Source organism: Stigmatopora argus, chromosome 1 (genome assembly GCF_051989625.1).
Source record: "Stigmatopora argus isolate UIUO_Sarg chromosome 1, RoL_Sarg_1.0, whole genome shotgun sequence".
Classification (NCBI taxonomy): domain Eukaryota; kingdom Metazoa; phylum Chordata; class Actinopteri; order Syngnathiformes; family Syngnathidae; genus Stigmatopora; species Stigmatopora argus.
Window position 1 is genome coordinate 28,153,352 of NC_135387.1, and position 21,705 is coordinate 28,175,056.

Sequence of the window (21,705 nt, forward strand, 5' to 3'; positions counted from 1 at the left end):
AAAAATCCTGTACAAAAGTTGTTATAAGACGTACACAATTTGAAATGATCAAAAAACGTATAAAATACAGGAAAAACGTATAAGTTGACAGATAAATTGTGCTAAACAGTATTTCCCCTGACGGGAAGAAAAGAAGACCTCAATATTTCTATTTTATTTTACCTCAATATGTATGTATTTGCATATTCTGCACAAAATGTGTCTCAATTTACGAAAAATTCAAATTACGAAAGACAATGTGTCTCAACTTACGAAAAATTCACGTTGCGAAACACAAAGCGCGTCTCAACTGACAAAAAATTCAAATTACGAAACAAAATGCGTCTCAACTTACGAAAATTCAAATTACGAAACAAAATGCGACTATACTTACGAAAAATTCAAGTTGCGAAACACAAAGCGCGTCTCAACTGACAAAAAATTCAAATTATGAAACAAAATGCATCTAAACTTACGAAAAATTCAAATTATGAAACAAAATGCATCTCAACTTACGAAAAATTCAAATTATGAAACACAAAATGTGTCTCAACTTACGAAAAATTCAAATTACGAAACACGAAATGTGTCTCAACTGACAAAAAAATCAAAATACGACTATACTTACGAAAAATTCAAATTGCGAAACAAAATGCGTCTCAACTTACGAAAAATTCAAATTACAAAACACAAAATGCATCTCAACTTACGAAAAATTCAAGTTACGAAAACACTATTCGAAGCAATTAATTTCGTAAGTAGAGGTATCACTGTATTTGATCTAAAATGAATTTAATCAATGCACTCGCTAGGAAAAATAGGAACTAGTAGAATTTAACTCCAGGATCTCCCTTTTTATTCCAAAATTGATCTTAAATGGAACAGTCTATATTTTCCATTGACACAAAGTGGTTACATTTAATAAAAAAATGAAATTGTGTTGAAGGCAGGATTGGAACGCAGGTGCGGGAAGTGTGACACAGACTTGCACAGTGCAGTAGCTAGACAAGTAAGGTGTGCAATAAGTATACCTAAAGGTTCGGGGACAGCAACCACAAAGTCTGTCTTTGTGTGCGTTTTCATTACTAGAGCAGCAGAGGAGACACAAACAAAGCAGTGGATACGGAGCCAAAAACAGCGCGACTTGTTACACCTGTTCCCAACGTCACTTTATTGTCATCGGCACATCTTTGCAAAAAAATCAACTCACCAAATCAACCCTTCCATGCAAGAATGTTATTTATTTTTTTAAATATTCATAAATGGCATTAAACTGGGCAATTTGTAGCTCGTGGGAGAATATGTGGCAGACCCCATTTGACATCCAATTGTAGTATTAGTGTTGCCTACAGATATTTTGGGATGGAAAAAAAATATATTGAAATAATTCCGCCAAAATTGGGGATTTTCTTTTAAATAGTAATAAATCAATGGAAACTTTAAAACAATGGAAATATAATTCAAAATCAAAGAAAAAAACTGCATTAAAACGCAGTAATTAATTGGAAAAAAAGTATAAAGACAGAAAAAGTCTCATCTATTCAGCCTTTTCAACTACTATTATGATTTGTTTTTGTTTATTTTATAAACCTTGTGATTTCTTAACCCTAATCTCTTCTAGCAACTCCCACTTAAAACCAATCAGACGGACATCCACAGCCATCAATCGGTGGTTTCAAGATCAAATATTTTTTGGCAGTCAATGCTAATGCTAATGCTAACTTTTGAATAGACCACTGTCCTTGAAAGGCTTAAATTTCCCAGCCTTTCATTCCTTTGTTTTCACCCAAGTGCCTAACGTGGCAATAAAGTGTTTATGCTACCATGTCAACAAGCACATGACAATACAGTGAGTGGTGAAAAAACAAAATAAAAATTAAAAAAATTGGAAAAGTGCATAAAAATCACTTTCCTGTGCTAAATGCTTCACTGTCAAAAATCAGTGGATTGATGAAATGTCAGTGAAGCTGTGAATGCTCAACCATATGCAAATGCCCAATGGTCGTTTTAGAAGGAGGCATTCAAAACCAGCCAACACACACACACACACACACACACACACATTCTCTCCCCCCGAATAAGAATGGCTCAGCAGCAACTAAAAGCAGAGTTGAAGAGAAGCCAACACGATGAAGCGATAAATGAATCAATCACATTACAGACCTGGGAGATGTTTCCGTTTGGGACTCCTTCCTGTGAGCAGAATGAAACGAAAAAAAATTAAAAAGGGATCAACTAGAGATGACATTTTTAAAAATGGACTATTAACCAATATAACTAAATACAGAGAAACAGTAGCTGATTATCTCATTATCAACAAACGGCCCGAATTGAAGCAGTGTTGGCAAGTGTCTTGATGTGTCCAAGATCAAAGATCACTTAATGAGCAACCGTGACACGTTGTTTATGTCATACGAGGCTGTCGGCTCCACATTTGTGTGTAAGATAAGATTGTAAAATAAGATGACAAAGATGCTTGGCAATTGCTTGTTCATATTGTATCAGTTTTTGTAAGTATAGAAACATCGTAATCATAGAGACTTGCCATTGATTAATCAGACTTTGCTCAAAATTTGGTCGTTGTCATAGAAACTATACTATATATACCGTTTTCCTATATAAAGACTGACCCACTGTTCATTCGGAGAGAGTTGCAAGGACAACAGACTGAGCGGTTCACAGCTGTTCGAGCTCTCTCCCCATCCTGCAGTCTGGTAATGAACCTAATTCCTATTAAATTGATCTCACTCTTTCTTAACCTGCTCTTGAAGCTGTTTTTACAGATCTATCAACCTGTTCAAAAAAAATTGTGAGTAGTCTTCCCTAGATTATCGCGACTTCACTTATGGCGAATTTACTTCTTAGCGATTTTTTCTGCAATTAATTATTTTTGTTTATATTTTTCAAAGTTCATAAAAATGTGAAAATCCATGCCGAAACACGTAAGCAGAAGCCACTCCCCTGTCTTCCGCTGGCTACTAGGACTCAGCACTGAAGAAAAAAAATATTATAATAGGGGCGGACCCTACTTAGCGATTTTTCGATTATCGCGGCCATGTTTGGTCTACATTAACCGCGATATTCGAGGGATTACTGTATTCCACTGGCGACAGTGCAAAGTGGTGGTATAAAGGAGACATTGTTCAGGACCCAAAGAAACCACCAGACTGGATCAAATCTTACATTAAGGCGATCTACCAATAGCATATTAGTAAAGGACGTAATGAGCACTCCTGTTCGAAGCATTCTTCAAAAATTGGCTACTCTTTAAAAACATTTTCATGAAAAATGTACATCGACAAACTATGCATGGTTGCCTTTTTCTGAATGTTAAAAGCTTTCAAACGCACAAGTGTCTATAAACTCAAAAATAAATAAGATTTACATTGTATCATTTGGATTGCAACATTTTGAAAGAAAAGCAAAACAACTTATTTAAATATTAATTGCTCCACATCTTATACTGGATCATGATCAATTAAATGATGCATTCCGACATAACTGACTTATTACTATTATTAGTGTCATTGATCATCATCATTGCTTCATCTCAGTGACTAAAATGAGCATCTTCATCCTTCACTCAAGTGTCGTTAACGTACCTGAAAGACCTTCCTTTTAGATTCCTCAGCAGGTCCAATTGATTCAGTGGCGGAATTAATCTGGGAAGGTGGAAAAAAAGACCTAAAAGCGTTAAGCTCCGCCTTCCAAACATGTTCACTTCCCTACTCGTAGCCAAAGGTTGATTTTTGCCTGCAGGCGGCAATTCCATTCAACCTGACAGCTGACTTTTGCGTCCCTCGTCACCTTTTCACCTCCATTTAAAACTTGGACGAAATAAGCAGAAGAGAAAAGCTCCTCCTGAATAAAATCAAGATATATTTAAAGGCATCTTGCTTGCTAGCTGCTACTGGAAAGGAATTTACGCGTAACATCAGTCCAAGCTGCAGATCAAACCATCATGTTATTTTTAACGTCACGATTTTAACAGCTGCAAGGGAGAAAAACTGCAACTATACCACTTTGATGTGAGAAATTACCGTATTTCCTGGCATATTAGCCGCTTTCGCGTATAAGACGCACCCTTAAAATCATCTAATTTTACAATTTCTCTCGTATAAGCCGCACCCTTAAAATCACTGAATTTTACAATTTCTCTCGTATAAGCTGCACCCTTAAAATCATTGAATTTTACAATTTCTCTCGTATAAGCCGCCCCCTGATTCACAAATTTCACCTCCATATTGATGGTTTTAATAGGGAGTACAAATGTGTTACTTTGAAGGGAAAATCTTCAGAAAAATAATTGCACGTTATTTCTGAGATTCTGTATGTATGAATCGAAAAGATCGTCTGCTGGATTGCACATTCCGAAAATGTGTTGCCTGGACGTAGACAAATTAGAAAAGGTAGTCACGTGACCAGTACAACCAGGAAGTGTGTCCATAGCTGTCTAGTTTGTCATCCCTAAGTAAGATGGCGGCACCCTGAGCGAGCAATGGCAGGCACAAGTGAGTTTTTTTCACGTTTTATGCAAGATATGGTTAGTTTTTTTCCTTAAAATCCATTCATTGTCGTCAAAATACATTTTGTTAAGCGTTTTATCTGTTGATCTTTTCTCTATTTTGAAATAAATTGCCGTATCGTCCGTATTGTCTAGCCTTATGACGTTTCGTCGTTATCACCTTGCAGTTCCGTGCGTTTCAAGTCTAATTTGTGCACATATAAGCCGTACCCTTAATTCAGTTTTCTTTATTTTTGAGTTACAAATACAGTGTATATGCAAGTAAATACGGTAATTTGTTCCCACTCGACTAAAAATGTGTTGTGTTATTTTAAAATTTGCATGTAAGGACTTTTTACTTTAAATAGGGGGATTCGGTGTACAAATGTGACTCCTTTTATGGGAAAAAGGCTTCAGAATATCTACAACATTTTTTTCCTGTACTATTTATTAAAGCAACAGTTTTTTAACCATTTTTGCGAGATAGTGTAGATGGAGGTTTGTTTACCCTCAGTTTTGGCGTGAGGAGCTCCCCGTTTTATGCAAGATAGTTTTTTTTCTCTTGAATTTCATTCATAGACGTCACAATACATTTTGTTTAGCGTTTTATCTGTTTATCCTTTCTCTATTTTGACCGTATCAACAGCATAGTCTTGCGTTATGGTGTTTCGTCTTTGTCACCTTGCAGTTTCGTGCGAGAAATTTGACCGGCAGCTTACCTGTACATGGGGGTTGCTACTGTCTGCTCGTAAAAATCCCAAGTAGATATCAGATCTGTACGGGAAAGATTGGTTGCATAAAACCTCCAAGCACCCTGGAAGAAGAAGATGCGCGACAAAGTTGAAGGCGAGAACAAGCTAAAGCAAGGGTGTCAAACTTGGGTTTGTTCGTGGGCCGCAATAACATCAACTCGATTTCATGTCGGCTGGACCATTTTAGATATAATATTTAGATTTTTTTTATAAATGGTTTAAAAGAACTGGATTAAAACCCCTGAATATTCCGTTTTTTGTCTAAAACAATGTTTATTTTAGCTTTTTTTATATATTTTTAGATTTTACAAAATGATTTTTGAACTAAAAACACAGAAAAAAATGATTAAAAAAGTACAGTTATTGAATTAAAAGGGGGAAAATCAGGAAATTTAATATACATCTATACTCTTCATTTGAATTTGATCCTAAAACAGAAAGTCGGCACTCATGATTTTATTTCTTTTTAAAATTGGATTATAAGAACTGGATCAAAAGCCCTAAATATTCAGTTTTTTTATAGATATGTTTATTTGAACTTTTTTCCTTAGTAAGGGAAAACATCTCAATCATTTGTTTTTCATTTCAAATAAAAACCTTTTTTTTAAATTATATTCAATATCAAAGTGGAAAACCGAAAATATTTTTATATATTTATTTTTAGATTTTACAAAATGCTTTTTGACCTAAAAACACCAAAAGAAAAAAATGGATGAAAATTGCAATTATTGATTTAAAAAGGGGAAAATCAGGAAATATAATATACATCTATAATCTTCATTTGAATTTGATCCTAAAACAGAAAGTTGGCACTCATGATTTACTTACTCGGCCACACAAAATGAGGCGGCGGGCCAGATTTGGCCCCCGGGCCGCCACTTTGACACCCGTGAGCTAAAGCATTGTTAGATGATCACATGAAATGTTCACCTGGATGAGGCTTGCTGCAGGATTGCGTCGCTTTTCAAAATGTTTCTGCCTGTGCTGCTCTTGGACTTTGAGGGCAAAACCAGAACCAAGGATGCCCTGCACACAATTACAAGGCAATCGTCTCTTTTACAGATGTCGTAGTATCTTGTCATGTACTGTTAGTTCAAAATGTACGTTCGATGATTGTTTTAAACGAAGAAAAATGTTATAGTTTACATAGCCTGAAACATTTGCTTTAGTTTGGTTAGACTTTTTTTAGGATAAAGGGTATAGAAAATGTATCGATATGTGACCAATTTGCAGTACTCTACTCTAGCCAAAGTGTATATTTTGTCTCACAGGCACTACTTCCTGTGACTTGAGCGCTACAACCTCGATAGTCATGTTTCGTGCTTTCCATTGCAAATAAACCATTGAAAACTCTCCCTTTGACCTCTGGGCAATAATAGTAAGCAAAATATCTTCTGTTTTTATCGTAATGTATTTGACTTTTTAAAATGCCTATCCAATATATGCATGTAGATTTGACTTTACCTTATGGTACCTAGCATGCTACTTACCGCAGGAAGTGCAAAGAAAGCCACGCCAATCATACTGAAGGTGGCAGCCAGCAAGCGTCCATTCCACGTCTTGGGAACCTTGTCGCCATAGCCAATAGTGGTAAGAGTTATCTGAGGAAAGAGTTTAAAAAATACAGAACTTCCAAAAACAACATGCTAACATTGGACAGACAAATACCGTATTTTCTCGCATATTAGCCGCATCCACGTATAAGCCGACCCTTAAAATTGCCTTAAAATCGTTGATTTTCCCAATTTCTCGCGTATAAGCCGCCCCTGATTCACAAATTTCACCTCCATATTAATGGTTTTAATAGGGAGTACAAATGTGTTACTTTGAAGGGAAAATTTTAAGAATAATCATCACACGTGGTATTTCTGAGATAGTATCAATCGATTGCTGGATTGCACATTCCTAAAAGTTGTAGCCTGCACGTAGACAAATTTAAAAAGGAAGTCACGTGAGCAGTACAACCAGGAAGTGTGTCCATAGTGGTCTCGTTTGTCATCCTTAGCTAAGAAGGCGGAGCCCTCAGCGAGCAATGGCAGGCACGTTTTATGCAACATACGTTTTTTTCATGAATTTCATTCATAGACGTCAAAATAAATGTAGTTTGGCGTTTTATATCTATGTTTTCACTATTTTTGAAATAAATAACCGTATCAGTAGCATTTTCTTGCGTTATGGCGTTTCGTCTTTGCCACCTTGCAGTTTTGTGCATGTCAAGTCTAATTTGTGCGCATATAAGCCGTACCCTTGATTCAGTCATCATTTTTTTAGCGCCAAATACGGCATACATGCGAGAAAATACATCAAGTGTGAGCATTGGGACGACTGAGAAATATAGACATGCAAGTCCTACCAGTCCCCACCAAAGGGCGTCGGCATAGGTCTCAAACTCTTTGTTGGACTCCTTCTCCACTGAGTAAACAAGGAATGACGCAAGGATAAGACACAGGAATCCAATGTACCACGCCGTGATGAGCTCCTACACACAAAAGCCACATACAGGTGGGATCAGTGAATCTGTAATGGGATGGATATACAGTATAGATCACATGTGTCAAAGTGGCGGCCCGGGGGCCAAATCTGGCCCGCTGCATTATTTTGTGTGGCCCGGGAGAGTAAATCATGAGTGCCAACTTTCTGTTTTAGGATCAAATTAAAATGAAGAGTATAGATGTATATTACATTTCCTGATTTTCCCCCTTTTAAATCAATTATTGTAATTTTTTAATCATTGAGGGTTCGAATCCAGGTCGGGCCTCACTGTGTGAGGTTTGCATGTTCTATCTGGGCTTGCGTGGGTTTTCTCTGGGTACTCCGGTTTCCTCCCACATTCCCAAAACATGAATGGTAGGCCGGTTGGACACTTTAAATTGCCCCCTAGCTACAAGTGATTGGTTGTTTGTCTCCTTGTGGCCTGCGATTGGCTGGCCTGAAAAATTGTTTATGTAAAATTGGGAAGACTGCAAATGCACCGAGTAGATCACATATGTCAAAGTGGCGGCCCGGGGGCCAAATCTGGCCCGCCGCATCATTTTGTGTGGCCCGGGAAAGTAAATCATGAGTGCCGACTTTCTGTTTTAGGATCAAATTAAAATGAAGAGTATAGATGTATATTACATTTTCTGATTTTTCCCCTTTTTAATCAATAATTGTAATTTTTTAATTCATTTTTTCTGTGTTTTTAGTTCAAAAATCATTTTGTAAAATCTAAAAATATATTTTAAAAAGTTAAAATAAACATTGCTTTAGATCTATAAAAAAACGGAATATTCAGGGCTTTTGATCCAGTTCTTTTAATCCATTTATTTAAAAAAATCTAAATATTATATCTAAAGTGGTCCGGCCCACGTGACATCAAATTGACGTTAAAGCGGCCCGCGAACCAACCCGAGTCTGACACCCTTGGTATAGATTCTGGGAAGAACATTGGACATCAAGGTACGGATCAAAGGTCGGCATTTGTTTAATGTCTTTGAATGTTTACACACCAGTCTTCACTTGCCGCCACAAACTGTCTTCTGTGGTTTTGACTGCGTTCTAGAGCCCGCTATTAGTTCACTTTTAAGCCCCATTAGCAGCAAAGGCCCCACGTCGTTAGGTTAAGAGTATCGGGCAGGGAGAAGATTACTGATTGAGCGCCATTATGTGGAGCAATTCTGCTAATATTGCCAACAACAATCCATCAACCATTTTCCACACTCGTAGCTAGGGCCAATTTAGAGTGATCAACCAGCTAGCCTAGCATGCATGTTTTTGGAATGTGGGAGGAAACCGGAGCACCCGGAGAAAACCCACGCAAGACTGGGAAGCACATGCAAACAGTAAGGACCCACCGGGGTTCGAACCTTCAATCCCAGAACTGTGAGGCCAACCCGCTAACTCATGACGAAACTGAAGCACCTGGAGAAAACCCACGTAAAACCATGCAAACTCCACAAAAGCTGGGCTCGAGCCTTACATTCCAGAACGGTGAGGGCGATGCGCTAACCACTACACCACCCTACTCAAAGCATTTCCCATGAAACTAGAAAATATATTCAAAATAAAAATGTAGTGGGTTGACCTATTTTGGGAATATTTTGAAGGGAAGACAAAAGCAAACAACCCTCGATAGGTTGCATCTGAAAGTCAGGGTGGAGGCGGGGCCAATAGAGCCAACCCGGGAGAAGAAAGGTATCAAAATGTCAAACAAAATTAGAATTACGTTTAGTGTAAGGTTAGATTAAACTCATTTTTGAGTGTGTCTGCATCGTAATCCAAGTTCATTTAAATTTGTTTATGTTATGTTACGAGCACGTTGCCATGCAAAAAGTCTTTCTCTCTCTCCTCCGCGAAATCCGTCTAATTTTAGTAATATTAAACACATTTTTGTACTATTAAACCACCAGTTATTTGTTACGTTGTTAATAGATGGTGAATCAGAACAAATAAATATGTTTTTCTAATCCAATATTTTGTTTTGGGTGTTTTGTTCAGAGGGTTGGAACCAATTAATTTGTTTTGAGTTCATTTCTATGGGCAAAGTTCATTTGAGTTCCGAGCAAATCGACATACGAGCTCAGTCCCGGAACGCATTAAGCTCGTATCTCGAGGTACCACTGTAACAGCAGTTCTTTCCCACCTTGCTGTGAGCGTAGACGACGGACCCGAGCAGCTTCCAAGTGCCGCCGCGACGGTCCATCCGCAGCATGCGAAGGATCTGGAGGAACCTCAGACTCCTGATGGCCGACGTGGCGAAAACATTGCCTTGAGATCCCGCCGCCAGCACGGACACGGAGGCCACCAGCACCATCATGTCTGTCCAGACCGGCAACGCCACATTAAAGCTCTCGTCCAAAAACACATCTACGGCGAATCAGAAGCTATCTTTGGCGGGAACGCTTCTCACCGATGACGCAGAAAGGTTTCCTGGCAAACTTGAGCCTCCCTCTCCATCCTCTGTATCGACAGCAGCATCCGGCAGCCCAAATCCTCACTATGTACTCCACCCCAAACACCACGATGGTCACAATTTCCTGTAGGAGCAGAAACGGCCGTGAAACACATTTTGGATGGCAGGCACGCCGAGTTGAAGTTTGGCGTCAAATGCTGGATTAAATACGTACCAGGATGTACAAGGCACTCTCAGAGCTGTTTTTGAACTCTTTAATGGTGGCAAAGACGGAGAGAATAAGACAGGAAAAGACCAGGAGGAAGCTGAGGCGAGAAGAAAAAACAGAGAAGACTGTGAGTAGGTGATAGTTACAGAAAGTAGAAAAAAAGTTTCCGCTCGAAAAAGAATGGAAGACAGTCGAAAGCAGTGGTGTCCAAAGTGGTACACGATCGATTGGTTGCCGGTCTTTTGGTCGCCCGGAAGGTTATTGATAATAACCATTTAAATCGTTGCTCAAATTCCCTAAATACAAACTGCGAATGACTATTTAGTCATACTTAATGCCCTAGTAATTATTAGGCTAAAGAAAAGCTCCAAATTTTGCGGACTTTTATTGTGTTTTGTTGGAGAACTTGTTAAGACCCTGCCTGACTGACGTAGCTTCTTAAAGGGACAACGCATGTACATACAAACTCTTATACACTCACACGTCAGCTCAGTGAAACTGCTCATGGCCATTGTTGGCTTTTATTGATGCGTAGACCGTGTTGTTTTACCGTGTTTTGTCGCCGGTCTTTTGGTCGTCGGTCTTTTGGTCGCCGTTCTTTTGGTCGCCCATTGTCGCAGTCCGGGCGACCAATCGACCGCACACGAAAAATAAAGTGGCCCGGCAAATGCTATCTCGTTAAGTTTAAAGTGGCTCGCGAACCAAACAGAGTTTTGAACACCTGGTCTAAACCCACCGAAAATGATGACTATGATTTCCTAGGTCAACGCATAGCAGACATAATCCTACGATTTGGAACATTTGTCCCAATTGGAAAGTGAAAGTATCATTTTTCACCTTAGTTAACAAAATCTTCCAACACAAAGCTCCTCCTCCACTGCGAATTTTTTTACAGAAAAATTCCAACACATCAACAAGGGCTGGCTCTAGAGGTGACTGTGTAGTTCCCTTTAGAAAGAATGCATTTAGCCGTGCCTCACATAACTGGATCTCTAGGCTACCAATTAGCATACGTGAACTCCCGTCTCTGAACCTCTTGGCCAATCATCTTAAAGCCTGACTGTTGGATGAACAAAATGGCGATCACAACGCTGTCTAAAACTGTGCTACACGTGTGTGTCATCGTTTACCTTCAACCTACACAAGGGACTAAAGACGGAAATTAGCCCTCGGCTACAATCTTACATATTTACACGTATATGTTCATTAACGTGAATATAAATATGTTAATTAATATCTGCTGTCCCTTATTCAATAAATCAAACTCATTCTCCCAGACAATCGGTTCATTTGGGGAAAATGACCAATCGAGAGTAGGAATTAATCGGAACAGAATGAAGAAATTAATGAAAACCGTTTTCAACGACACCTGTTCTTTCAGTCACGTGTCCAATCTCTACATTATGGATTTGGAGTCGCTAATGTAATCAGAAAACCATTTCTGCAGCCGTCCCTTCCTTTTCCAAAATGACTTCCAGCTAGCATTTCATTGGCCGTGTGATAACCAGATTAGAAGAGCAAGAAAAAGGGCAGGAAGCATCCTCGGGGACCTCCTTTAGAAAGGACTTCCTGGAAAGAATCCAATGTTCAATTAACAGAAAACGCCTAGTGAAATTCAAAACTGGAACTACCTAGTAGTACCTGACATGAAAAAGGATGGCGCATGACCAACTATACATACTACGTATAAATAACAGGCAGGAATGATGACTGTACACGCCAGCAAATCTCTGAAATTGTCCATAAAATCTACTAGCTTCTTTTTTTCTGTATTCTACATAAAGGTTAGAATCATAAATTGAATGCTTTTATTGTCATTATACAAGTATAATGACATTTAAATCTTTCACCACAAAGTGCACACACAACAACAAACAAACAGACAAATAAATAATCAATAAATATGTAATAAATAAGTAGTAAAAACAACAACAAACAGAAGTAAATAATCAATCAATATGTCATAAATAAGTAGGCAAGTGCACAAATAACAACAAACTGATAAATAATAAATAAGTCATAAATAAGTCGTCAACATAAATAAATAGTCAATATAATAAATAAGATGTCAACATAAATAAGTAGACGTAAACAGAATAAAGAAATAGTCAACATAATAAGTAGTCACAACACACCTATCAGGCCAAAGTAGGGAAGTGCACAAATAACAACAAACTGAAAAATAATAAGTAATAAATAAATAAATAGGTATTCAACATGATAAATAAGTCGTCAACATAATAAATAAGTAGTCAACATAAATAAGTAGTCAACATAATAGCTAAGTAGTCAACATAAATAAGTAGTCAACATAAATAAGTAGTCAACATAAATAAGTAGTCAACATAAATAAGTAGTCAACATAAATAAGTAGTCAACATAAATAAGTAGTCAACATAAATAAGTAGTCAACATAAATAAGTAGTCAATATAATAGCTAAGTAGTAGTCAACATAAATAAGTAGTCAACATAATAGCCAAGTAGTAGTCAACATAAATAAGTAGTCAACATAATAAATAAGTAGTCAACATAATAGCTTAGTAGTCAACATAAATAAGTATTCAACATAATAGCTAAGTAGTAGTCAACATAATAGCTAAGTAGTAGTCAACATAAATAAGTAGTCAACATAATAAATAACTAGTCAACATAATAAAGAAGTATTCAACATAATAGCTTAGTAGTCAACATAAATAAGTAGTCAATATAATAAATAAGTAGGCAAAATAATAGATGAGTAGCAGTCAACATAATAAATAAGTAGGCAAAATAATAGATAAGTAGTAGTCAACATAATAGATAAGTAGTAGTCAATATAGATAAGTAGTCAACATTGAATAAGTGGTCACATAAATAAGTAGATACAAAGTGTCTAAAGTGGATAGCAGTAAGGTTCTGAGCGGGCCGTTTGGGAGTGGTAAGAATTGAAATATCCTTTGCCGAATGATAGGGGGTCTACAATAGGTTACAGTGGGTTAGCTTGACTTCTCATATAGGGAACATTGAAGTCTTTTAGTTGTGCCTTCTAGTACGTCCTTGTTTTGCCAGTTAATGGGTTCATGTCATGATTAATTAACAATCATTGTCATCCTGACAGAATGAAAATTGAATCGGTCAATTACAATGTTACATTCAGTCCTGCCAAACACAAACGCACGGATGTTTCTTTGCAATGAAGCAGTTTCTTCCATTTTGGTGTCAGATTCTTGCAAAGGTTGCAGGGAAAACATCTGGCTATTTGTCAGAGTACTTGTCAGAGTACTAGCTACTACGTTACACACTCATGAAAAAGAGGGTGTACTCTACGTCGGCCCGCTGATCTTTATCGATTACTTCGTGTTGACTCATCGCATCAGCGCTACTACAGGAACATAAAGAGGAGAAAATGTACAATTGTTATGACGTTAAAGTGTCATCAAGCGAGGGAATGCGGACAAGTCCACGAGATGGAGCACATTTCTAAGTGCAGTCGTTTGTTTTAGTCGGGTTGCAGTGAGGTCATTCGGCATCATCAACGTGTCTGCTTTTCGAGAGTCTCATGCATCATTAATGGCCGCTGTCGTCAAAGCCTGCTAGCTGGCTCCAAGAGAGCTCTTAGAATGTATCATGGGAGAATTTGGGTTTTACAAGACGTGATCTGCTGGCTTTTCCTTTTATTATACTGCAATTATTTCGAATCGGTTTATATTATAATACTCAACGTACAGTATTTGCAAAAATACATATATTTGTGGTATGGAAGATGAAAGAAAGAACACGCCTTAGTCCAAATTGATTTTTTTTAAAAATCATTACTCCCGTATTTTCCGCACTAAAAGCGCACCGGATGATGAATTGCATCTTTAATGAATGGCATATCTTGATATTTGTTTCATATTTAAGGTCTACCTGATAATAAGATGCAGTAGTAGTAGTAGGAGTGGTAGTAGTGGTGGTAGTAGTGGTGGTAGTAGTGGTGGTAGTAGTGGTGGTGGTAGTAGTGGTGGTAGTAGTGGTGGTAGTAGTGGTGGTGGTAGTAGTGGTGGTAGTAGTGGTGGTAGTAGTGGTGGTAGTAGTGGTGGTAGTAGTGGTGGTAGTAGTGGTGGTAGTAGTGGTGGTAATAGTGGTGGTAGTAGTGGTGGTAGTAGTGGTGGTAGTAGTGGTGGTAGTAGTGGTGGTGGTAGTGGTGGTGGTAGTGGTGGTGGTAGTGGTGGTGGTAGTGGTGGTGGTAGTGGTGGTAGTAGTGGTGGTAGTAGTAGTGGTATTGGTAGGAGTGGTAGGAGTACGAGTGGTAGGGGTAGGAGTGGTAGTAGTAGTGGTATTGGTAGGAGTGGTAGTAGTAGTAGTGGTGGTAGGAGTGGTAGTAGTAGTGGTAGCGGTAGTAGTGGTAGTAGTAGTGGTAGTAGTGGTAGTAATAGTGGTAGCGGTAGGAGTGGTAGTAGTAGTAGTGGTGGAGTGGTGGTAGTAGTAGTAGTAGTGGTAGTAATAGTGGTAGCGGTAGGAGTGGTAGTAGTAGTAGTGGTGGAGTGGTGGTAGTAGTAGTAGTAGTGGTAGGAGTGGTGGTAGGAGTGGTAGTAGTAGTAGTGGTGGAGTGGTGGTAGTAGTAGTAGTAGTGGTAGTAGTGGTAGTAGTGGTAGTAGTGGTAGTAGTGGTAGTGTGGTAGTAGTAGTAGTGGTAGTAGTTGTGGTAGTGGTGGTAGTAGTAGTGGTGGTGGTAGTAGTGGTGGTGGTAGTAGTGGTGGTGGTAGTAGGTGGTGGTAGTAGTAGTAGTAGTGGTGGTGGTGGTAGTAGTGGTGGTAGTAGTAGTGGTGGTAGTGGTGGTAGTAGTAGTAGTAGGGGATTGTATTATACATCCACTAGATGGAACTGTAGCAGTAGTAGTTAGGGGTCGTGTCATCCATCAATGAGTTGGAGCTGTGCTAAAGGGAATTTTATACAATTATTAAGCAATATTGATCCATAGATCAGGTGCACTTTTGAGAACAGTGAAGTCTTTTTGGTGCGCCTTATAGTACGGAAAATACGGTAATTGCATTCACCTATCAGGCCATCCACTACACAGAGTCTGCAATTATCAGGAAAAAGGGACAATCCACTTTGAAATAGTGACGCAAAATTGTTCTAGTGACGATAAAAAAATGGCTGAAGACAACAATGATGTTTATTTACGGTGCTTTTACAGCTAGCTTGCGCCAGACCAAGTTTAACCATAGCTATCTAGGAGTTGGAATTTCCAGGATAATATTAATTCTGTGCCCATAAAATCTGTCTCCATGTCTGTAAACTTCTTCCCCTAATAAATTCTAGCAGTCTAAACACACGCTTAGGGAGAGAAGAAAGTTGTAATTAGAGTGATTTCATCTGCTCACGTCTTAGCGAAGTTTCAGTCATTTGCCTTGGCTTGACGTGTGAAAAGTTTGATTTACTCGTGCCATTCGTTCATCACCATTTGAATAATGAGCCTTTTTTTGGAACGCGTCAATACCAAATAAAAGGGGAAAAAGCAACGCGAGTCTGGATCAATCAAAGGAGAAAAGTGTGCATTTCTTGCTGAGCTGCAAATGAAGCACTCAGCATTACTTGGCCTCCCCAGACATTTTGGTGGAAGCTATATTTAGACTGCGACAAACCTGAGCAGAGGAAATCGGGGAAGTGAGGTCGGTCGCTGGGTTGGTTTGTCGTGCCCAAACTTGTCAAGCACTGGAGGAAATTAAGAGCTGCTAAGATTTTAGCAAAATTGCAAACATATCGTTGAATATGGCCCGCACAATAAGCTTGAGTCAGCCTATATTGTGTTGCACTACTCAGCCATAACACAAGATGGAGCTAGTCACTTAAACAATGGCTTTTGATTAGTTTATGGGTCGAATCTTGAGATGTCGGAAAACCTAATGTAGGACAAAAATATTTTTGTTACTTAAATATATTTATATATAAAAAAAATTAAAAAAACATCCGACAATTGAAATACAGTGGGACCTCGACATACGATCTTAATCCGTTCCGGGACTGAGATCGTATGTCGAGCTTTTCGTATGTCGAGCTTTTCGTATGTCGAGCTTTTCGTAACTCGAGCGAACGTTTCCCATTGAAATGAATTAAAAACTAATTAATTCATTCCAACCCTCTGAAAAAACACCAAAAACAGGATATTGGATTGGAAAAAATGCTTTATTTCTTCTAATTCGCCATCTATTAACAAAGTAACACATAACTAGTGGTTTAATAGTAATAAAATGTGTTTAATAGAAGTAAAATTAGACGCATTACGCAGAGGGTAGAGACAGCGACATACACGTGGGGTTCGGGGGACTTTATCCACGGCAACAACGCACTCGTAAACAAATTTAAATTAACTTGGATTAATATATACAGACGCTCAAACATACCTTTAATGTAACTTTACACAAAACTGAATTCTAATTTCGTTTTAATTTTTTTTACCTCCGTTTTGGGTGGGTTAGCTTAGCTGTTTGCCACGCCTCCACACCCAAAAGTTCGCTATCGATGGGCTGTTTGCTGTTGTACAATTCCCTTCAAAATATTCCGGAAACGATGCACACAAATGTCCTCACAATAGGATAATGCACGACCATTTGCCAACGAGAAGTAGTCTTGAATGAGCGATCACGGGAGCTAACAGGCTAAGGAAGGAATAACAGGAAAAGCAACAGCTGAGCTTACCCACGTATTGATTGTGGGTAATGAAGTTTTATTCTGAGAAAGGGTGCCATTGGCTATCGGTGTCGTGTGCACGAGTATACTTCATTACCCAGAAAGCCCTCTTTTGCCCGCACATGCGCATTGTGTGTTTCCTGGTCGAAACTCGTCTGAATAAATCATTCAGTGCTCGTAGATATCTGTTATACATGAAAGAGATGCGGCAAAAAAAGATAAACAGCCTCTCATGTCATGGCCACCTGGCTTGGTCGCATCTCGAAATTGTGATCGTATCTAGGGCGAATTATTCAATCAAAATTTTCATCGTATCTCGAGCATCTCGTAGGTAGAGCTGATCGTAGGTAGAGGTACCACTGTACCTTGGGTTTTTTTGGTGGTCCTGGACAATTTATCTTTATTCCACAAAGTTTGGGTGCAATATCCTAAGCTATCCTAAGAACCCATTTCCAAATATCGACATGAAATCTGGGAAGGCTGGCACTGAGTAATCATGTTTACTGCTATTGACAGTGATAGAAGTCCAATCCATTTACTACTTAAAAAAACATTGAATAAAAATCCAATACACGACACAAACAAGATCATCTGAGGTCTGTTATTTATTGAAGAGACATTTTTTAACAATGTGTGCATTTTCTATGTGTGTCAGTCTGCCGATGTCTGAGTTTCCACATGAAAACACACTTGCTCCTAATTTGCCATGCAGTTTAAATTTTTCAGTCCATGGGCCATTTGGACTGCGCACTAGCCAAGAATGCACGGTGAATTTTCCCTTCAAAGTAACACATTTGTACTCCCTATTAAAACCATGAGTATGGAGGTGAAAATTGTGAACCAGGGGGCGGCTTATACGAGAGAATGTCAAATTCAACAATTTTAAGGCTATTTTAAGGGTGCGGCTTATACGCAGACGTGGCTAATATGCGAGAAAATACGGTACTTCAAGCTCTCCACCGTAAAAATTGTGAACCAGGGGGCGGCTTATACAAGAGAAATTTTCAAATTGAACGATTTTAAGGCTATTTTAAGGGTGCGGCTTATGAGACAAATTGTCAAATTCAACGATTTTAAGGCCATTTTAAGGGTGCGGCTTATACGAGACAAATTGTCAAATTCAACGATTTTAAGGCTATTTTAAGGGTGCGGCTTATATGCGAGAAAATACGGTACTTCAAGCTCTCCACCGTAACTATTTCCTCTTCTTTCTTTGCCACTCCTCTCATTGAATATTCAGTTTTCACCCGCACCCAGTTTCCACTGCAATGTCACCTCCGAACATCTTTGTCCACAGAGATTCCGAGCTAGCTAGATTTATACCAACTGCAAATATGAAGAGCCTTGATTTTGGATGATCGCTCACATTTATTTGGCAAGGTTTTATGGCAAATGCCACTCTGAATTCATCCAGGCTCGAGACAAGGTGACACATTCTGTATTACCGTGAAACATGAGCTTGGTGTTCGGGTCTGGTTTACCAAAATCCCCTATTTTTAGTTATTAAATGCACCCCGGGTCAATATTTTTATCCGCGTTCCCTCCTCGGTGAATAGCGGGCGAACAATTCAAACCTTTATAATGCAAAAACGCAATTTAGCTAAATGCTAGGCTACGTAGATATCGTCAAAGGTCAAAATAAAACAATGTTTGCCTAATTATGATGAAAAAATGAGCAATCCAATCAGAGTGGAGCTTATTGAAATGTACGAGTAGTTGAAAAACTAATTATTTTAGGTCATATTTGCTCCTGCTATAATTTGGTTTTCACTGCACTTTTTTGAAATATGGAAATATGTGACATATACATGATATATATTATGAAATATTTCAATGACAGATTTGTCGCTTTCAATTTGAGGCAGTTGAAACTTGAATTATTCTAATATGGATTGAAAGGTCCTAAAAAAATGGTGACTATGTCAAAAGCCTGAAAATAAATGCACTTGTTTTTTAAAGCTTCTCATAGTTATTTCATCTAAAATAAATCATTTTTCAGCAGTTCGGGTTGTAATGTCACAACAATGTCGAGTTTTGTTTGTGCTGCACCAGTTGAACAAATACCAAAACGATATTAGCAACACCAAATAGAAAGCCTATAAAATAACATGTGATTACAGTGCAGAAATCTGCAGCTCATTTTCGTTACACTTTTTGTGGGCGGGGCCAAGAGAAAGCAATGAAGCTTGACTTTTGTTTTTATTTGTAATTTTTTTTTATAAATTGGAAAAATATTCTCTTCCGTTCCAAGTCACTTCCTGTAGTATTTCATAGAATCTGTCATTCAGAAAGCATAAAAATAAATATATTTTTCTGTGTTTGCAAACAAAAATAAATAATTTTTTAAGTCATAAAAGACTTATCACAATCAGTGCATTACCATCTCAAACATTTCATTCATTCATTAATTTTCAATACAGCTTATCCTCACAAGGGTCACGGAGGGTGCTGGAGCCTATCTCAGCTAACTATAGGTACCAGAAACCCTGAATCAGCAGCCAGCCAATCGCAGGGCAGAGACAGAGTACAACCAATCACAACCATCGGCAATTTAGTGTCCAACCAACCTACCTTGCATGTTTTGGGGCTGTGGGAGGAAACTACAAAACCCACAGAAAACCCACTAAAACTCCACACAATGAATCCCTACCTGCGATCGAACTCTCCACCCCAGAACCGCGAGGCCGACACACCAACCACTTATGCACCGTGCTGCCCCATTTCCAAGCTAGTTAACTATATGTTAGCCATTTTGAAAATCTAAATGTGTGCATTAATGTAGTTTTTAGATAAAATCGAAAGATTATCCGATCATTAAAAAAAAGTAGTGAGGGAATTAAAGAGGGAAAATTGCGGATTGACAAACAAACAAACAAAATCTTACCCAGAACATAAATGTCGCAGCACAATGACGATTAAAAAAACGACGATATGCCGCACGTGAGTTGATGCCAATTACGGCAGCTGCAGCATCCTGGCCTAATGAACTTTTTAATCTTTTCACAAGCATAAGTAAAGCTAGCCAACCAACATCCTTTCCCCAAAACCAGCCCGAAACAACTCCTTTCAAAGTAAAATGACAAAAAAATAAGAAGTACTTCTATATACTCACACATAAGCGTGGTAGATGAACGCCCATCCCCGCGGTCTTTCCAGCGCATTGTAGAGAAAATTCTGCAGTTTCCGATAACTGGCCTTCTTTTTGGAAGCTCTGGCTCTGCCCCCGGCGGAGATGCTGCTGCCTCTGGGCCGGCACAAGATGCCACCGGCCCGCTTGGGGCTGTTCTCCGCACCGGCGATGAGCAGCGCCCCGTCCCGACTGGACTCCGGAGCTCCGGGCTCCAGACCCACGAAGCCGACTTTGTGCTTCCTCTCGCCGGCCGGAGTCGGGTAGACGCCGCCGTTGAGGGATTTCTGCACCATTCCTAAGGCCGGGGCGACGCTGGCGAGGAGGGTTCCGTGTCGTCGGAATGCATCGCCCGGGCTCGAGTGAAGGGGATGTGGGTGGGAAGTGGCGAGTGAGGGGGGGTGGGAGGGAGCGAGGGAGTGTGTGCGTTGCGGCCAATGCGGTGGATGTGGAGGAGCCAACCGGAGGGTCCACGCCGAGGTGCAGCTTGACTTTCACCTCATCCTTTCTCACTTCCGGGTGGCCCGGCACTTGGAAAAAATGGCTGGCCAAGAGTGTTGTGGTTTTTTTTTTGCTAGCTCATCAATTAGCTTCTGCTTAAGTGATCAATGTTACCTTTTAGGGGAATGAATGTGTCTCCTGGTTGGAGAGGAATTTGAAAGAACGCTTAACGGGGCGAAACTAAGGTCGAGTTCCGGTGCCAAAGTAAAAAGGGTGAAGGGATTGAAACACTTTTAATTATTATTTACAATTATTATTATTATTATTATTATTATTATTATTATTATTATTATTATTACCATTATTATTATTATTATTATTTTAAAAACCGTTCAATTGTGATTTTCTTTTCTGTATTGTATTGTACTATATGGGGTTTTCGATGAAGAATAAAAACGTGTACAACAAATTCATGAAGTAGCATCTAATGGACCAAAAACTGTGTGAAAATAAAATTAAAAATGCAAAAAAAAAACGGGTGATAAAACTATAATTCTGAAAAAAATGAAAAGTTCAAGAAATAAACATAAAAAAACCTAATGTATTCAAAAAAAAGGAAGTCTATTGCTGTCAATGGGTGTTTTCATATCAATTTCCTGTTTTTGCTAACTACCACAACACATACTCTATGTCCTGACCGGGCAGTGAATGAGTTATGATAATTTTTTTTTTTTTATAAATGCCCAATGTAGTAATCTTTGTCCTTGAAATGGCTTTTGTTATTTTGGGGCAAAATTGATCATTCAATTGACTCATTTTTTATATATACAAAGCAATTTAGTACAATATTACCAGGTAATAATAAGACAAAAACAGGAATAAGATTAAATCCCATTGTTCTGAATTTTCTGGGTCATTATTATTCTAGCAAATTAGGATGTTAAGTGATAAGATTTATGTAAAGAAAAAAGTAAAATACAAGAATAATAATATTATAGCAACATTTTTTCAACGATAGTTTCATAAATTGACAACAGCAATATCGCAATAATCTATGTTTCTGAAAAATAAAACATACATCAAAACAATTGCGGACGCTGCTTTGTCCCGAAATAAAAGTGCATTCCCTCTCACATATTTAATATAAAC

General features: G+C 38.6%; 1 protein-coding gene across 13 annotated transcripts in view; it reads right to left on the reverse strand.

The window, feature by feature from the left end:
• The window catches only part of LOC144085316 (potassium voltage-gated channel subfamily KQT member 2-like), a 30,575-nt gene extending 9,952 nt beyond the window's left edge, over window positions 1-20,623 (reverse strand). For 6 of the 13 annotated variants that reach the window (XM_077614482.1, XM_077614455.1, XM_077614528.1 and 3 more), the window contains exons 1-10: window positions 20,101-20,622; window positions 10,341-10,431; window positions 10,124-10,250; window positions 9,857-10,032; window positions 7,589-7,714; window positions 6,726-6,836; window positions 6,166-6,261; window positions 5,203-5,297; window positions 3,582-3,641; window positions 2,143-2,172 (exon numbers count right to left, since the gene is read on the reverse strand). In XM_077614482.1, the coding sequence (XP_077470608.1) occupies window positions 2,143-2,172; window positions 3,582-3,641; window positions 5,203-5,297; window positions 6,166-6,261; window positions 6,726-6,836; window positions 7,589-7,714; window positions 9,857-10,032; window positions 10,124-10,250; window positions 10,341-10,431; window positions 20,101-20,411 (1,223 nt within the window). In that variant the 5' untranslated portion in view covers window positions 20,412-20,622. Of the gene's footprint in view, window positions 1-1,010; window positions 1,065-2,142; window positions 2,173-3,581; window positions 3,642-5,202; window positions 5,298-6,165; window positions 6,262-6,725; window positions 6,837-7,588; window positions 7,715-9,856; window positions 10,033-10,123; window positions 10,251-10,340; window positions 10,432-20,100 lie in introns of all 13 variants that reach the window. The other 7 variants (XR_013304093.1, XR_013304091.1, XR_013304092.1 and 4 more) reach the window with 2 other exon arrangements.
• Between the last annotated feature and the right edge of the window lie 1,082 nt (window positions 20,624-21,705).